This window comes from Micromonas pusilla (genome assembly GCF_000151265.4).
Source record: "Micromonas pusilla CCMP1545 genomic scaffold MICPUCscaffold_10, whole genome shotgun sequence".
NCBI classification, from domain to species: Eukaryota; Viridiplantae; Chlorophyta; class Mamiellophyceae; order Mamiellales; family Mamiellaceae; genus Micromonas; species Micromonas pusilla.
In genome coordinates this window covers 1,008,101-1,023,135 of record NW_003315891.1, presented here as the reverse complement: position 1 = coordinate 1,023,135, position 15,035 = coordinate 1,008,101, and the positions used below count along the sequence as shown (strand labels likewise).

At 66.6% G+C, this 15,035-nt stretch overlaps 8 protein-coding genes across 8 annotated transcripts in view; 4 read left to right on the top strand and 4 right to left on the bottom strand.

Annotated features, from left to right (window-relative positions):
• Nucleotides 1-2,213, bottom strand: part of MICPUCDRAFT_41764 (uncharacterized protein) — a gene marked incomplete at both ends in the record, with an annotated part of 3,339 nt that extends 1,126 nt beyond the window's left edge. Inside the window, 3 exons of the mRNA XM_003061524.1 lie at nt 30-1,356; nt 1,575-1,727; nt 2,068-2,213. Coding sequence (XP_003061570.1) covers nt 30-1,356; nt 1,575-1,727; nt 2,068-2,213 — 1,626 coding nt within the window. The remainder of the gene's footprint in view (nt 1-29; nt 1,357-1,574; nt 1,728-2,067) is intronic.
• A 569-nt stretch (nt 2,214-2,782) lies between these two features.
• On the top strand, nt 2,783-4,277 carry MICPUCDRAFT_51429 (uncharacterized protein; the record flags this gene model as incomplete). The annotated part of the gene is made up of 2 exons (XM_003061788.1): nt 2,783-3,232; nt 3,462-4,277. The coding sequence occupies 2 exons, from the start codon at nt 2,783-2,785 to the stop codon at nt 4,275-4,277; spliced, it is 1,266 nt and encodes a 421-aa protein (XP_003061834.1).
• A 250-nt stretch (nt 4,278-4,527) lies between these two features.
• On the bottom strand, nt 4,528-5,514 carry MICPUCDRAFT_20218 (uncharacterized protein; the record flags this gene model as incomplete). Its single annotated transcript, XM_003061523.1, has 4 exons — nt 4,528-4,656; nt 4,832-5,047; nt 5,162-5,227; nt 5,437-5,514. The coding sequence occupies 4 exons, from the start codon at nt 5,512-5,514 to the stop codon at nt 4,528-4,530; spliced, it is 489 nt and encodes a 162-aa protein (XP_003061569.1).
• Nucleotides 5,515-6,100: 586 nt separating this feature from the next.
• On the top strand, nt 6,101-7,039 carry MICPUCDRAFT_63121 (uncharacterized protein; the record flags this gene model as incomplete). Its single annotated transcript, XM_003061787.1, has 1 exon — nt 6,101-7,039. One exon carries the CDS (start codon nt 6,101-6,103, stop codon nt 7,037-7,039), a length of 939 nt encoding a protein of 312 aa, XP_003061833.1.
• Nucleotides 7,040-7,944: 905 nt separating this feature from the next.
• Nucleotides 7,945-9,333, bottom strand: MICPUCDRAFT_63118 (uncharacterized protein; the record flags this gene model as incomplete). Its single annotated transcript, XM_003061522.1, has 3 exons — nt 7,945-8,168; nt 8,356-8,941; nt 9,208-9,333. The coding sequence occupies 2 exons, from the start codon at nt 9,331-9,333 to the stop codon at nt 8,414-8,416; spliced, it is 654 nt and encodes a 217-aa protein (XP_003061568.1). The 3' UTR covers nt 7,945-8,168; nt 8,356-8,413.
• A 483-nt stretch (nt 9,334-9,816) lies between these two features.
• Nucleotides 9,817-10,047, top strand: MICPUCDRAFT_51425 (uncharacterized protein; the record flags this gene model as incomplete). Its single annotated transcript, XM_003061786.1, has 1 exon — nt 9,817-10,047. One exon carries the CDS (start codon nt 9,817-9,819, stop codon nt 10,045-10,047), a length of 231 nt encoding a protein of 76 aa, XP_003061832.1.
• Nucleotides 10,048-10,179: 132 nt separating this feature from the next.
• Nucleotides 10,180-12,065, bottom strand: MICPUCDRAFT_41760 (uncharacterized protein; the record flags this gene model as incomplete). Its single annotated transcript, XM_003061521.1, has 2 exons — nt 10,180-10,436; nt 11,069-12,065. 2 exons carry the CDS (start codon nt 12,063-12,065, stop codon nt 10,180-10,182), a joined length of 1,254 nt encoding a protein of 417 aa, XP_003061567.1.
• A 263-nt stretch (nt 12,066-12,328) lies between these two features.
• DLDH-GCSL (dihydrolipoyl dehydrogenase) lies at nt 12,329-14,978 on the top strand. The gene is made up of 5 exons (XM_003061785.1): nt 12,329-12,653; nt 13,045-13,303; nt 13,486-13,963; nt 14,202-14,473; nt 14,685-14,978. The coding sequence occupies exons 1-5, from the start codon at nt 12,331-12,333 to the stop codon at nt 14,862-14,864; spliced, it is 1,512 nt and encodes a 503-aa protein (XP_003061831.1). The 5' UTR covers nt 12,329-12,330; the 3' UTR covers nt 14,865-14,978.
• The last annotated feature ends 57 nt before the right edge of the window (nt 14,979-15,035 follow it).

Below are 15,035 nucleotides of genomic sequence, written 5' to 3'. Positions count from 1 at the left end.
TCCTCCTCCTCCTCCTCCTCCTCCTCCACCTCCTCGTCGTCGTCGTCGTCGTCGAGCTCGTCGAGCCCGCCCTCGACGCCCCACGCGCCGCCGCCGCCGCCGCCGCCGCCCGCCGCCTTCGCGCCCGCCGCCAGCGTCGCGACGCGTTCGCGTTCCCTCCGAGCGCGCATCTCGCACTCGCCCACGCGCTGAATCGCCGCGGCCAGGCGCCTGTCGATCTCCGCGAGCCGCGCGCGCGCGGACATCAGCGCCGCGTTGGCAGCCTCGAGCTTCTTCAGCTCCGACAGCAAAAACTGCTCCGCCTCCTGGAGCGACGGCTGGAACCCGTGATGCCCACCGTGATGCGCGTGGCCTCCGTGGTGCGCGGCGTCGGCGGCGGACGCCTGCGCGGTGTTCGCCGCGTGGGTCGTCTCCACGTCCTTCATGCCGCCGCGCAGCGCGTGGAACTGACGCGCCGCCGTCTCCGCGGCTTCCGCCTCCGCCGCGGTGACGACGACGCCCTCCGGGGCGGCGGCGCCAGGCTCCGCGGGCGTCGCCGCCGCGCCCGCGCCGCCCGCCGCGCCCGCCGGCATCGTGGACCGCATGGAATTACGCGGCGTCTTCCGCTTCGGCGACGCGTCGCCGCCGTCCTTCTCCTTCTCCTCGCCGCCGTCGCCGAAATGCAGGTACTTATCCCAGTCGTCCTCGTGCTCCTCGTGCTCGTCGTGTTCCTCGTGGTCGTACGCGTGCATCCTCGCCAGCTCCTCGCGGACGTTGTTATACATCGCCTCCGCGTCCTCCACGGACGTCTTCACCGCGATGAGGACTTGCTCCGCGCTCGTGACCGCGGCGACGGCGCCCTCGCGCTCGCGCTGCGACTCGGCGACGGCGGCGTTGGCCTCTCGAAGCGCGCGCTCCGCCGCGCGCGACGCCTCCGTCGCCTCGCTCAACGCCGCCGCCGCCGCGGAAGTCACGGCCCCTCCCTTTTCATCCGTCGCGCCGCCGCCCGCGTCCTCCGCGTCGTGGTACGCCGTCTTGAAGCGTTTCTTCGGGCCGCCCCACGTGGGTTTCTTGTTGTCCTCGTCCGCCGCCGACGCGCCACCCGCGCCCGCGGCGGTTTTGACGCCGGGTCCGCCGGGTCCCCCCTTCTTCGCCGCCTTCGTCGACGCCTCGAGCTTCTTCGCGAGGGCTTCTTGGTTCCTTCGCACCGCGTCTTGCGTCCGCGCCGTCTTCGCCGCGGTCGCTCTCGCCTTCTCTCGCTTCGCCGCCGCCGCCTCTTTCGCGGCGGCGGCTTTTTTCTCCTTGGCCGTGAGCTTCTTCGCGCCCTTGACGCCCTTGGCTCCCTTCCCGGCGTCTCTGCTGGCGTTCTTCTTCTTGCTGCGAGGGTTAGGGGGTTAGGGTGGGGGGTTTAGGGTTCGAACGTGGACGGCTCGTCGGCGTCGGCGTCCGTCGAGACGCGGTCGAGACGGACCACGCGGGGGGGAGCGAAGGCCGGGCGATTAATCGATCGAATCGATTCGCGAGGGAAAAGAGGCGGCGGAATAATCGGCGAAATTCTTCCGTCGCGTCGTCGTCGCGTCGCGCTTCGCTCGGACCTGTCGTCGTCCGCCTTGCGCTTCTTCGAGCTCCCCGGCGCGGGCCCTCTCGCGCCGCTCTTATACGGCGCGCTCTCCGCCTCCCCCCTGCGGAGGTGCTGGAACTTGATGAGGTTGCGCCATTTGTCCTTCAGCTGGACGCCCGTGCGTCCCCTGCGGCGAGCGAGCGAGCGGATGATTGGCGGGGATCGAGTCGCGGGGAGGCGCGACGACGTCAGCGCTCGCTCGAGGGGATTCATCGAGGGACGAGAGACGCGGGGAGGGGGGAGGGAGACGGAGGGGGAGATCGCTCGATCCGCGCGCGCGCGCGCGCGCGCGCGCGCGCCGCCCCCGCGGCCGAGGAGACGCGACGATAAAGCGAATTCCGCGCACGGCAGGCGCGATGACTCGCCAACGACGGTCTATCCGCGGCCGGAATCGCCCAGTCGCGGAATGAAATGAATGCGCCGGCGCGGGGGGAGGTGGGGTGGGGATCGCGTCGCGCTCGACGCACTTGAGGACTTTGAACTGCTCGTCGTGGCGCATCTTCTCCCACGACCCGATCCCGTGCTTCTGCACCGCATCGCGGAGCGCGTTCTCTTCCTCCTCGTCCCAGTAGCCTCGGAACGGCGTGACCGGGTCGGCGGACGCCTTCGGCATTTCGCGCCGAGGACGATCGATGTCCTGCGTGTCTCTCTCCCGCGCGAGGCTCCTGTCCGAGACGCGCGCGCGGACGACGCGGCGCGCGCGCGCGACGGAGGGCGCGGATCTGGTAGCCGCGTGAAGCGCGACCTCTGTGAGCGAACGGCCCGCGGCGGCGGTGTCGCGCTAACGCGGATGCCTCCCCCGCTGCGCCGAAATTCTGACGACGCGACGACGCGAGCGAGCGTCGATCAGACTGGCGTTGCTTTTGAACGGGAGGGACTGCCGTGACGCGTGAGATCTGCGCGTGCGATTCGGTTTTCATCGGTCGAGTTGAAAGGGGACGCGATCAAATATTGAAACCGAGTGACGGGTGAAAAACGCTCGCATCGAACGCGCCGACCGCTGACGAGCGCTGCGCTGCCGCCTGAGCGTCATCACGGCATAACATCGGAGGAGACGCCACCACTCGCACTCGGTCGCGGCGCGGTCCTCCCCCTCCCTCCCTCGCGCGCTCACGCCGCCTCCGCCGGCGCGATCCCTCCGCGGCGATCCTCCGCGGCCCCGCCCCCGCGCGGCGGGCGGCGATGATGCGCCGCGCCGCGCGGTGCGTCGCGGGCGCGACCGCGGCGTGCGCGGCGCTCACCTACGCGCAGGCGTGCGCGCTTCACGCCGCGTACTCCCCGCTGCCGGGCGCGACGGACGCGCCCACGGAGGGGATCGCGCGCGGCGGCGACGCGAGGAGGGAGAGGAGGTCGACGGGAGGAGGCGGAGGCGGCGGGGATCGAACCGCCGGCGGCGGCGCGCGGCGACGGTGGGACGACCTCGAGCGCGGATCGATCCGCGATCGACGGCGCGACGCGCGACGCGCGGCGACGGCGACGACGACGCGACGGCGCGAGACGCGACGCGTGATCGTCCTGGGCGACTCGCTCGTGACCGGCGTCGGGTGCTCCGTCGCCTCCGCCGCGCGCGGTCCGGTGCTCCCTCGGATCATCGCGGAGCGGCTCGCGTCGCTCCTCGGCGTGGACGTGGAGGTGCGCGCGTTTATAATCTCACACTGCACTGGTCCCCATACAGTACGACCGCGTCGGCGTCGTGAACGCCGTTCCTTGAGGACTGACTTTATCTCCCGGCGCGTCTCTCCGCCCACCACGCCTCGGTTTCAATCCCGACACGCCTACGCGACGCCTTTCAACTCCACCCCTGACGCCTTTCAACTCCACCCCGACGTTCGTCGCTTCGCGCGCGCCGTCGACCCCGGAGTGGGTCGCGCTGGGCGTCGGCGGCGCCGACGTCGACACCATCCGCCGGGAGGTGCTGCCGGAGCTGGAGCGGAAGGTGACGCAGCTGCGGCGGCTGTCGAATTTGAATTTGAACGCGACAGATGAGCGCGGCGGCGGCGGCGGCGGCGGCGGCGGCGTCGACGCGGTCGTGCTCATGTGCGGCGTGAACGATTTCAAGATGGCGTTTTTCGGGCGGACGGCGTTATCGTTTCGCCGTCAGCTCCGCGAGACGGTGAGGGAGATCGAACGCGTCGTCGGGCCCGAGTGCGTCGTCGTGCTTCCCGGGATGCCCATGGACCTCGCGACGTTGTTCCCGCCGCCGCTTTCGTACGTCGCGATCGCCGCGAGCGAGGTGTGGGACACGCAGAAGCGACGCTTGCACCTGATGCGCGACGACGACGACGACGACGACGGCGGCGACGACGTCCTTAAGGAACGGCGTTCACCACGCGAACGCGGTCGTATGGGAACCAGTCACGACGACGACGACGGCGGCGACGACGACCGGAACCAAAAAAACCGAGAAAACCAAAAAAACCGAAAAAACCAAACAAACCGCGAAAGCCGAGGCGGGCGCGTGCTGTTCGTGTCCAAGCCCGCGATTCGGTGGATGCGCGCGACCGCGGGGCGGGACGATCTGACCGCGCGAGATGGGATTCACCCGAACGAGTGGGGGTACGACGCGTGGGCGCGGCACATCGCGGAGAGCGTGTCGCCGGCGTTGGGTGGGCCCGCGCGGTGCGAGGCGGCGGGCGGCGGCGGCGGCGGCGGCGGCGGCGTCGGATGGGAGAATTAATTACCTTTCCTCTGATTGATTTCAACGTGTAGTCGTAGTTATAGGTTGAAATATTGGGGAACGACGGAGGATTAAAGAAGGAAGGAACGAAGGCTTACGTGTATTATTATCCAGTCCAGTATTAACTGATAAGCGGGCGGGGAAATTCTCTTGAAATAAGGTACTGTAGCGGTGAAGGTGAACGACTTTCGCGCCGCGTTTGTCGACGGACGGAGCCGCCGCCACCGCCGCCGCTCGCGCTCGCTCGCGCTCACTCGCGCGTCCACGGCGTGATCGTCGGCGTCCAGTCCACGAGCTCGTCGTCGCCGCCGAACCACAGCGCGATCTCTCTCTCCGCGCTCTCGTTGGAGTCGGACCCGTGAATGACGTTTCGCCCGACCTCGACGGCTAAGGGTCGTTCCATACGAGCGAATGTCGGGGTGGAGTTCAAAGGCGTCAGATGGAGTTGAAAGGCGTCGAGGGCGGGGATTGAAAGCGAGGGATGAGCGGAGAGATGCGCCGGGAAAAGTCCTTAAGGATCGGCGTTCACCACGCGAACGGGGTCGTATGGGGACCAGTGCATAGAACGCGCCTAAGTCGCCGCGGATCGTCCCGGGCTCGGACTCGAGCGGGTTCGTCGCGCCGATCATCTTCCTCGCGGACTTGACCACCCCGGGGCCTTCCCACACCATGCAGACGACCGGGCCGGAGCAGATGTACTCGACGAGGTCGCCGAAGAAGGGCTTCTCGCTGAGGTCTTGGTAGTGCTCCTCCGCAACCGCCTTCGGGCACTGATTGATGAGGGTCGTTCCATACAAAAAATGTTCACCGGTCAGTTGAAAGGGGACGCGATCAAGTGTTGAAACCGAGCGATGGGTGAATAAAAACGTTTGTAGTGAACGCACCTGGAATGTCTTGAGGCCCTTGAGGACGTTGCCCTTGCGCTCGAACCGCGCGATGATCTCGCCAACCTGCGGCGCGCGGCGACGGACGCGAGGGAGGCGGTCGGTCACGTCAGGGTTTATGGTCTCAGGGCGCGAGGGGTCCTTCGGGATCAGAGCGAGCGAGCGAGCGGCGGTCGCGACCGACGCGTCGCGGACGGAAAGCGGAAGCGACGGATCGATGACGTCGTCTCGAGGTGACGACGACGGCGGCGCGCGAGCGAGCTTCGACGACGCACGTATCCGCGCTGGACGCCGTCCGGCTTGATCATGATGTACGTGCGCTCCGTCTCGAAGCGCCCCGCGAAGATGCGCATCGCGCTGGCGCGCGTCGCGCGCGTCGCGACCGCGCCGGACGCCCGCGGCGAGACGACGCCGGTCGCGACGACGGCGCGCTTCGACGACAGCGCGACGACCGCGGCGGACGAAGACGACGCGCCGCGCGATGGCGCGGCCGCGAGGGACGTCGCGCGAGCGGCGGCGCGCGGCGCCGACGCGGCGACGCGCGCGGGCGCGCGGACGCGCGCGGCGGAGGAAGCGACGGAGAAGGACATCGTGATGCGGCGAGCGTGCGGCGGCGGGAGTGGCGCGTCTGGCGATGGATAGATAACACGCCGCAGGTGTCGTAAAAGAGCGCGCGCGGTCAGGTGGGGCAAGTTGTACACTTTTCTGGTAGCGGCGGTTCGTTGACCGGTGCGTCTTTTCCCCTTTGAAATATTCGCTGAAACCCCGGAATCTTCCCGCGTTCACCGTGCCGAATACCATCGTTGAAAGCGGAAAATCCCGTAAAGGCCCTGTGTCTCGGAGTTTCCGCCCTCGTCCACGTCGTCGACTGCCTGGCTGTGGTGGGCGCCCCGTCTCTCCTCGTCACACCCGACCGCGCCGCGCGACGCGCACCGCGTCATGTCCTCCGCCGCCGCCGCCGCCGCCGCCTTCTCTGCGAGCGCGTCGCCGCGACGCCTCGCGTCGCGCGCGGCGACCGCGCGCGCGCCGACCGCGCGCCGCGCCCCGCGCGCGACCGTCCGCGCGAGATCCGACGCGAAAAGAAGATCCAGATCCGCCGCGTCGGTCGTCGTCCGCGCCGACGCCGCCGCGGATGGTCCCAACAAATCCCCTCTCGTGAAGGTGTGCGGCGTGACGTCCGCGGCCGACGCGACGCACGCCGCGCGCGCGGGCGCGGACTTCGTCGGCATGATCCTCTGGCCAAAGTCCAAGCGGTCGATCTCGCTCGACGTCGCGAAGGAGGTGGCGGCCGCCGCGAGAGCCGACGGCGCCGTTCCCGTCGGCGTCTTCGTCGACGAGACCGCGGCGGAGATCGTAGCCGCGTGCGAGGCGGCGGGGATAGATCACGCGCAGCTGCACGGCGACGGCGCGCGCGCGTCGCTCGTGGACCTCCCGATGAAGATCAAGGCGATCTACGTCGTGAACGCGTCGGCGGACGGCGCAATCGCGACGCCGATGCCGGGGGACGAGGCGAAGCTCACGGATCAACGGAACGAGGCGCTCAAGGGCGAGAAGGGGTGGAGAGCCGCGATCGACTGGGTGAACGGGCCGCGACGCACGGTCGATTGGCTGTTGATCGACGGCGTGAACGCGGGCAGCGGCGAGGCGTTCGAGTGGGGGAATCTGAAGGTGCCGCGCGGGGTGAGCCGGAAAGGGTGGCTGCTCGCCGGAGGGTTGACTCCGGAGAACGTCGCGGAGGCGGTCGGGTGCGTCGGTCGGTCGAGACTGCTCTTCTCCGCGCGATCTCCCTCCCTGTTGGATTTCTTTTCTTTCGCTTTCGCTTCGCGCGCGCGTTGTGAGCCTCACGATTTGACACGTGGAGACGCGATCAGCCAATAAAAACACGACACGCGCGCGTCGCCGACTCGACTGACTGACGCGCCCGCCCCTCGCCCGCCTCTCGAATCGTCGAATCGCGCCGCGACAGGATCACGCGTCCGACGGGCGTGGACGTCGCGTCCGGGGTGGCGGACGACGGCGGCGTCGTGAAGGATCACGGTAAGATCGACGCGTTCGTGGCGAACGCGCGGAGCAAAGTCGTCGCGTGAGCGAGAGCGAGAGCGAGAGGGGGAGAGAGACGCCGGGAAAAGTCCTTAAGGAATCGCGTTCACCACGCCAACGCGGTCGTATGGGGACCAGTGTGAGGAGAGCGCGCGAAGACGGAATGATGATTCTTTCGCGTCGCGGAGGTCGCGCGGCGGCGATATCGCGGGCGAGACGAATAATACACGGCGATAACATACGATATTACTAACAGTGTTAAGCTATTATAAACACACATACACAGTACCACGCGCCCTAGCTGGTTATGAGATGTAGCCCAGGTCGGTCTTTCCTCGTCCCCTCGTTCGTTTCCTCGCCAACGCTTTCTCTCTCGCACCCTTCCCGTCCGAAAAGGTAAAACGTTGCAAAAATAAAAACGTGACCCGCCCTCCCGCCCTCCCCTTTGAGTGTTCTGTCGCGCATCGACCCGCCTTTTTTCGCCATCGCATTCGCCTTCGCGCGATAGAACGACGAATTCAACGCGATCGATACCTAACGCGAGCGCGTCAGACGTCCGCGCGCGCGACCTACTTCTCGCTTGACGTCACCCGCTGAATAGATTCCGCCTGAAACGGCGTCGGCGGCGACGGCGCGGCGTCGGCCGCCGCCGCGCGCGTCTCGTCGTCTTCCTCCTCGTCGCGATCTTCTCTCCTCGCGTCGTTTAAATCCGCGGTGGGCGTCGCCTCCGCGGCGGCGGCCGCGGCGGCTCTCGCGCTCGAGAAGTGACCGGGCGGCGACCGCTTCCCCCAGGGAAGCGACTTCTTCCGCCGCCGGAGCTCCTCCGGGGACGCGCCCGTGGCGGCGTGCACGAGGTAATCGTGCACGTTGTCGAACCCGCACTCGCGCGCGATGTTGATCATCTGGTTCGTCGGCGGCAGGCCGAGCGCTTTGCGGCACGGGCCGCAGTTGCAGCAGGACGCGCAGCCTGAGGGTCGAGGGTCCATACGAGCGAACGTCGGGGTGGAGTTCAAAGGCGTCAGTTGGAGTTGATAGGCGTCGAGGGCGGGGATTGAACGCAAGGGATGGGCGGAGAGACACGCCGGGCAAAGTCCTTAAGGATCGGCGTTCACCACGCGAACGCGGTCGTATGAGGACCAGTGTATAGAACGCGCCGTCGCCGCAAGAGCCTCGGCACTTCGGGCAGATCCACTCCCCGGAGAGGATCGCGTCCTATTGGTCGTGAGAGATGACGTGGCGTGAGTGTGTGGATGAGGTCAGTGACACGTGGCGGTGTTTTAAAGGTGAAGATTGCGACGGACGCGGCGAACGAGAGAGGGACGCGCGGCGCGCCTCGACGTCTTCGCCGTGGCGGTTCCGGAGGCACCGGCCGCAAAACGCGATCGGGTTCCCTCTGCGACAACTCTCGTTCGAGCAGTGGACGTGCGGCTCGACCGTCTTCTGGCGGCACCAGTGGCACGTCACCCCGAGCTCGGAGTCGTACACGCGACCGCCGACGGCGTACCGACGCGCCGCGGACGACGCGGCGTCGGCGGAGGAGAAGAGAATTTTTTTACGAACGCGCTTCTCCGCCGGAGCGCGCCTGGCGCGCTTTCGCGGTCCGACGTCGTCGGAGTCGGAGTCGGAGTCGAACGCGTTCAGCGCGTTGACCTGCGCGGCGTAGTCCACGGTCGCGCGCTCGCGCGTGGACCGTCGTCGCTCCGCGACCGGCACGAACGCTTTGGGTTTCGACGGCTTGCGCTGCGCGGAGGAAGACGACGGGGATTAGATTAGATTATTGGGATCTCGTCACCGATCGTCGGGAAGCGCGCGCGGCGACGCGCGAAACGACGCGACGCGACGGGACGACGCGCGATGCGCGCGCACGAGAAGATAGCGCGGCTCCGCGACCGACGCGATCGCGATACGACGCGCGAAGCCGCGCGAAGACGCGACCAGGCAGAAAAGCGTCGAGGGGATGTTCCCGCCAGCGAGCGTCGGATCGAAATGTGGATCGTCGCGCGCACCTGCGTCGGCGCCCGCGTCTCCGTCGCGCGCTCGAGCTTCTCGGATAACGTCGTGATCCCCATCTCTCGCATCCGTCGCTTGTTCTCCTCGATCCGCACCTCGCGCGCGCGCTCGAAGTCGTTCATCCTCTCCCCGCGGCCAACGCGCGCGCTTTCTGAATGTGAGGACCCTACCAGGGTTGAGGGAGTGCCACGTGACGGCGCTGCGAAAAATATCCTACTGTACAGGTAAAAAGCTGCAGTGATGCGCGGCTGTCAGTGGCTCGGTGAGATTTTACCGCACTACGCATTTAGTTTACGCGGCACCCGGGTGCCTTTTTAGTCTTGAAAAAACAATCTGGTTCCACTTATCGGTCAAGTTAGTTCTGACAGGGTCAACAAGAGGTTCGGACAGGGTCAACAAGTCGACGTCAGCGGTCAAAATTCACAAGCTGACTGGTGAGTCTCTCGTCAGTTCTCTCAGCAGTCTATTCGTCCAACCGACGTCGTCGTCGTCGTCAGTCATCCTTCCCCGTCCCCGCGGCGCCCCGCGCGCTCGCGCGCGCGCGCGAGATCGAGCTCGACCTCGGCGCGCGGTGCGCGCCACTCGCGAGCGCGTCCGTCGTCCCGATGACCTGCGCGATGAAAGCTCTGAGCGGAAACTTCGCCGGGTCGTGCCCGAAGGGGTTATCCAAGAGCGCGTGTAAGTTGAGCAAGCCTTGGAACAGAACGTTGCTGAACATCACGAAGAAGTATCCGAACGCGGCGGCGAGCGCGTCTTCGTGCAGGTCCGTCCCGGCCTCTTCGTGCGAGTATTCGTACGTCGTCGTCGTCGCCGCCGCCGCCGCCGCCGGCGACTGAGGGTCGTTCCGTCGCGCGAAGCGACGTCGGGGTGGCGTTGAAAGGCGTCAGAAGCGGAGTTGAAAGGCGTCGAGGGCGGGGATCGAAACCGTGGGGCGGGCGGAGAGAAACGCGCGCGGGGAGAGAAAGTCCTTAAGGAACGGCGTTCACCACGCGAACGGGGTCGTATGGGGACCAGTGTAAACGTGGACGCGCCAGCCGCGTCGTCCCGCGACCCTCCACCGCGAGCTGATTCAGCCCGCTCGAGAGCATGAAACCGAACCACGTCGCGAGGACGAACAGGTACACGTGCGAGACGAACGACACGAGGTTCACGTACGTGTACGGGAGCTGAGACGCGAGGTAGGTGAGGACTCTCCCCGCGGACGCGTTCACGGCGCTCAGCTTGGCTGAGGGCCATTCAATACAAAAACAGTTCACCGGTCAGTTGAAAGGGGGAGCGATCAAATGTTGAAACCGAGCGGTGCTCGGGAGAAAAACTTTTGTATAGAACGCACCTGATAACGACGCGAACGCGGCGTCAGTCAACAACCCCGCGTCGTTCGCCTCGATTAAAACCTGTAACGTCCAGCAGTGCGACGTCATGTACCGCGGCATCCCTCGAGCCTGCGCGCGGGTAGTAACGCGTAGGGTACGAAGGTGAGTACCTTCGCGAGCACGCGAGACGGTCGCGTCGGCGCGTCGAACGAAAAAGAAAGAAACCGCCGTCGCCGCGCCTGCGTCCCCAGCAACGCGTCCCACTCTTCCACGGAGCACAACCCTAGGGTGATGCAATCGTCCCTCTCGAGCTTCGCGGGATGTTTTCCGAGCGCGTGGCGTAAAGGAAACGGTCGGGTATCGTCCGTTATAGGTGGCGGCGGCGGCGGGTCCCCCGCGGACCCCCTCGGCGACTTTGGGCCGTTCCATACAAAAACAGTTCTCCGGTCAGTTGAAAGGGGACGCGATCAAATGTTGAAACCGGGCGACGCTTGGGTGAAAAACTTTTGTATAGAACGCACCTTAGACGACGCGCACGACGAACCCGCGAACGCGTGCCAGTCCCACGGCCGCGCGAGCGAGCACCCTCGCAACGCCTTCGCGGCGTCGACCGTGTGCTCCATGTCCCCAGCCTGGGACAGGAACAGGACGTGCGTGAGGTTCAGGAGCCTGAGGAACTCTTTGACGGTGGAGTCGTCGTCGTCGTGGGTGTTGAAGGTGATGACCTCCTCGCCGTCGCCGTCCGGACGCGCCCTCCGCCGTATACGCCGCGTCGACGACGTGAACGCGACCGCGACGTCGATTATCGCGCTGTGCATCGTCGCGTACTGCGTCCTGACCTCCCACCACCTCTGCACGACGAGCGATATGAACAGACCCAGAACGAGCGTGGTGATGACGCCGAACGAGGACAGAGAGCCGAGGTAGGAGGTTGAAAAAATCGCGCAAAAGTGCCGCTGCTGAGACTGCGGCACGCCCAGCCCGCGCGTGACGTGCAACGCCGCGGTCCACGCGACGAGGCACGCGGACTGCGCGTGCAGCGTCCACGACGCGAACGCGGTGACGCGCAGGTTTCGCCACGACGTCAAGAACGGCAGCCATCCGAGCGTGTGGAGCGCGGACGGAGAGTAGGTCAACAGTCGCGGCGGTCGCTCCTGCCAGAGCGCGTCCACGGTCGCGGTGACGGACGCGCGGAGGTGGTGGTTCCACGCGGACGGCGACGGCGCGCGCGGGATGGGGTCGCCCGGCGCGACCCACGCCGCGTTCGGGGGCGCGTTCGTCGTCCGCGCGAAGATCGCGCGCGTCGTCGTCGTCGTCGTCGTCGTCGTCGTCGTCGCCGCCGCGAGGGTTTCCTCCTCCTCCGCCGCGGTGGCCGTCCCTGTCGTCTCGTCGAGAGCGCCGAGGGCGGACGCGGCGGCGCGGGCGCGCGTCGCGCCGCCGCCGCGCGACGCGGATCTCGCGCCGCCCGCGGCGTCCATCGCGAGGGAGTCGTCGTCGAGCATCTCGATGACGTCGACGACGTGATCGGGCGCGGGCGGCATCGTCGTCGCGCGGCGAGGAGTGCGCGTCGTGGGGGCGCTCTGCTCAGCTCTGCTCGCCGTCTGCGTCTTCTCTCAGGGTCGTTCGAACGCGTGCACTGCCGAAAAAAGTGTACTGTATCGGTTAAGTTGAAAGGGATCGCGATCAAATGTTGATCCCGAGGGGTGGGTGAAATTCGTCTGAAACCGACCGCGTCCCTTCGCGACAGAAAAGGAAGCGAACGGCACGCCCCGCTCGCCTCGCATAACAACGAACGCGCGCGGCACGATGCTCCCCGCGCTCGCCCGCCGCCTCCCCGCGCTCGCGCCGCTCGCGCGCGCGAACGCGAACGCGCTCTTCCTCCGATCCTTCGCCGCGGACGCCGGGGGCGACGTCCAGGACGTCGTCGTCATCGGCGGCGGGCCCGGAGGCTACGTCGCCGCGATCAAAGGCGCGCAGCTCGGCATGAAGGTGACGTGCGTCGAGGGGCGCGGGACGCTCGGGGGGACGTGCCTCAACGTGGGGTGCATCCCGTCCAAGGCGCTCCTGCACGCGTCGCATCTGTTCCACGACGCGAACCACACGATGGCGAAGCACGGGATCACCGTCGGGTGCGTCCTCCCACCGCGTCCTCCTTCCGCCTCCGAACGATCGCTCGCGCGGAGAGACACGCCGGGCAAAGTCCTTAAGGATCGGCGTTCACCACGCGAACGCGGTCGTATGGAGACCAGTCTCTCGTCGTCGTCGCGCCGCGCGATCGATCGATCGATGCGCGACCTTCGCCCCCCCCCGCGCGCGTCCTCTCGATCGATCGCCCCCAGCCTTCGCGCGCCTCGAAACGGCTCTCATCCATCGTACGTCGTTCGTCTCCCGCCGCGCGCGACGCGACGCGACGCGACCGCCGCCTCCTCCTCCGCGCGTCCTCGCGCGTCTTTCCTGAAGGACTTCTTTCTTCTCTCACCTCGCCGTTCCCCCCCCTTCTCCACGCCGCGTCGTCGTCAGCGAGGTCTCCATCGACGTCGGCAAGATGATGGCGCAGAAGTCCAAGTCCGTGGAGGGCCTCACGAAGGGCATCGAAGGGCTCTTCAAGAAGAACAAGGTGACCTACGTCAAAGGGTGGGGCTCGCTGACGTCGAAACCGGGCGAGGTCTCCGTCGCCGCCGCGGACGGGACCACGGTCACGATCAACGCGAAGAACGTCATCCTCGCGACGGGGTCGGAGCCCGCGTCCCTGCCGGGCGTGGACGTGGACGAGAAGCAGGCGCGTTTGCGCTCTGCGCGCCAGTCCCCGTACGACCGCGTTCGCGACGTGAACGCCGATCCTTAAGGACTTTGCCCGGCGCCCTCTCCGTCGCTCTCGTCCAATCAAACGTCCACACGGGTCATAAAATAACTAACCAATCACATCACTTCCCGCCACATCACCCACCAATCGCGTCGCAGGTCGTCACCTCCACGGGCGCGCTCGACCTCGCCGAGGTGCCCAAGCGCATGGTCGTCATCGGCGGCGGCGTCATCGGCCTCGAGCTCGGCTCCGTCTGGTCGCGGCTCGGCTCGGCGGTCACCGTCGTCGAGTTCGGGAAGGACATCTGCCCGCCCATGGACGGCCAGGTCCGGAAGACGTTCCAGCGCGCGCTGAAGAAGCAGGGGTTCGACTTCAAGATGCAGAAAAAGGTAACCGCCGCGAAGAAGCAAAAGGACGGCTCGATTCTCCTCACCGTGGAGCCCTCCGCGGGCGGCGAGGCGGAGTTTCTCGAAGCCGACGTCGTCCTCGTGTCCACGGGGCGCAAGCCGTACACGACGAACCTCGGGCTCGCGGACGCGGGCGTGGAGGTGAACGGCAAAGGCCAGGTCGTGGTGGACATGCACACGTACAAGACGAACAAAGATGGCGTCTACGCCATCGGCGACATCGTCGAAGGTACAGTATTTTCGATTTGATTTTTTTGTATCGAACGAACGAACGAACGAACGATCGAACGAACGAAGGAAGATCGATCGATCGAGACCGCTTCGCGCGCGGCCCCCGTCGGCGCGGCGGCGTCCGTTCCGTTCCGTTCCGTTCCTCGAGGCGTTCGCGCGCGCTGAGCTGCGCTTTTTCTTCGCTTCGCGCGCTGACGGACCCCCTCGCCCGCTCCGTCTCTTATTAAATCCCTCAGGCCCGATGCTCGCGCACAAAGCCGAGGAGGAGGGCATCTCTTGCGTGGAGCAACTCGCGGGTAAATCCGGGCACGTCAACTACGACGTGATCCCGTCCATCGTATACACGCACCCGGAAGTCGCGTGGTGCGGGAAGACCGAGGAAGAGCTCAAGGCGGCGGGGACGGAGTATAACGTCGGGACGTTTCCGTTCGCGGCGAACTCGCGCGCGCGGACCAACGACGACTCCGAAGGCCTCGTGAAGTTCGTCTCGTGCAAGCACACGGATAAGGCGCGTTCATATTATTTATACCGGTCCCCATACGACCCCGTTCGCGTGGTGGACGCCGTTCCTTGAGGACTTTCTCTCCCGGCGGTCGTTTCTGTCCGCCCACCACCCCTCGCTTTCAATCCCGACGCGCCGCGACGCTTTTCAACTCATCCGCTTCTGACGCCTTTCAACTCCGCCCCGACGTCGCTTTGAACGGACCCTCGACCCTAAGATCCTCGGCGCGCACATCGTCGGTCCGGCCGCGGGGGAGCTCCTCGCGGAGTGCGTGCTCGCGATGGAGTACGGCGCGAGCACGGAGGACATCGCGCGGACGTGCCACGGGCACCCAACGTTGTCCGAGGCGGTGAAGGAAGCCGCGCTCGCGACGGGCGGGAAGGCGATTCACTTTTAATTTTCTCCGCGAGTGGAGAGGAGGACAGACGAAACGGTTGAGTGACGGCCGTTTCGTTTCGTCAATCTAGTCGTGTAAGAAGAAGACTACCCCAGCGTGCGTGTGCTGCGCTTTAAACGAACGAACGAACGAACGATCCCCCCCGTCGCGCCGCGCGCGCTCTCGTCGGTC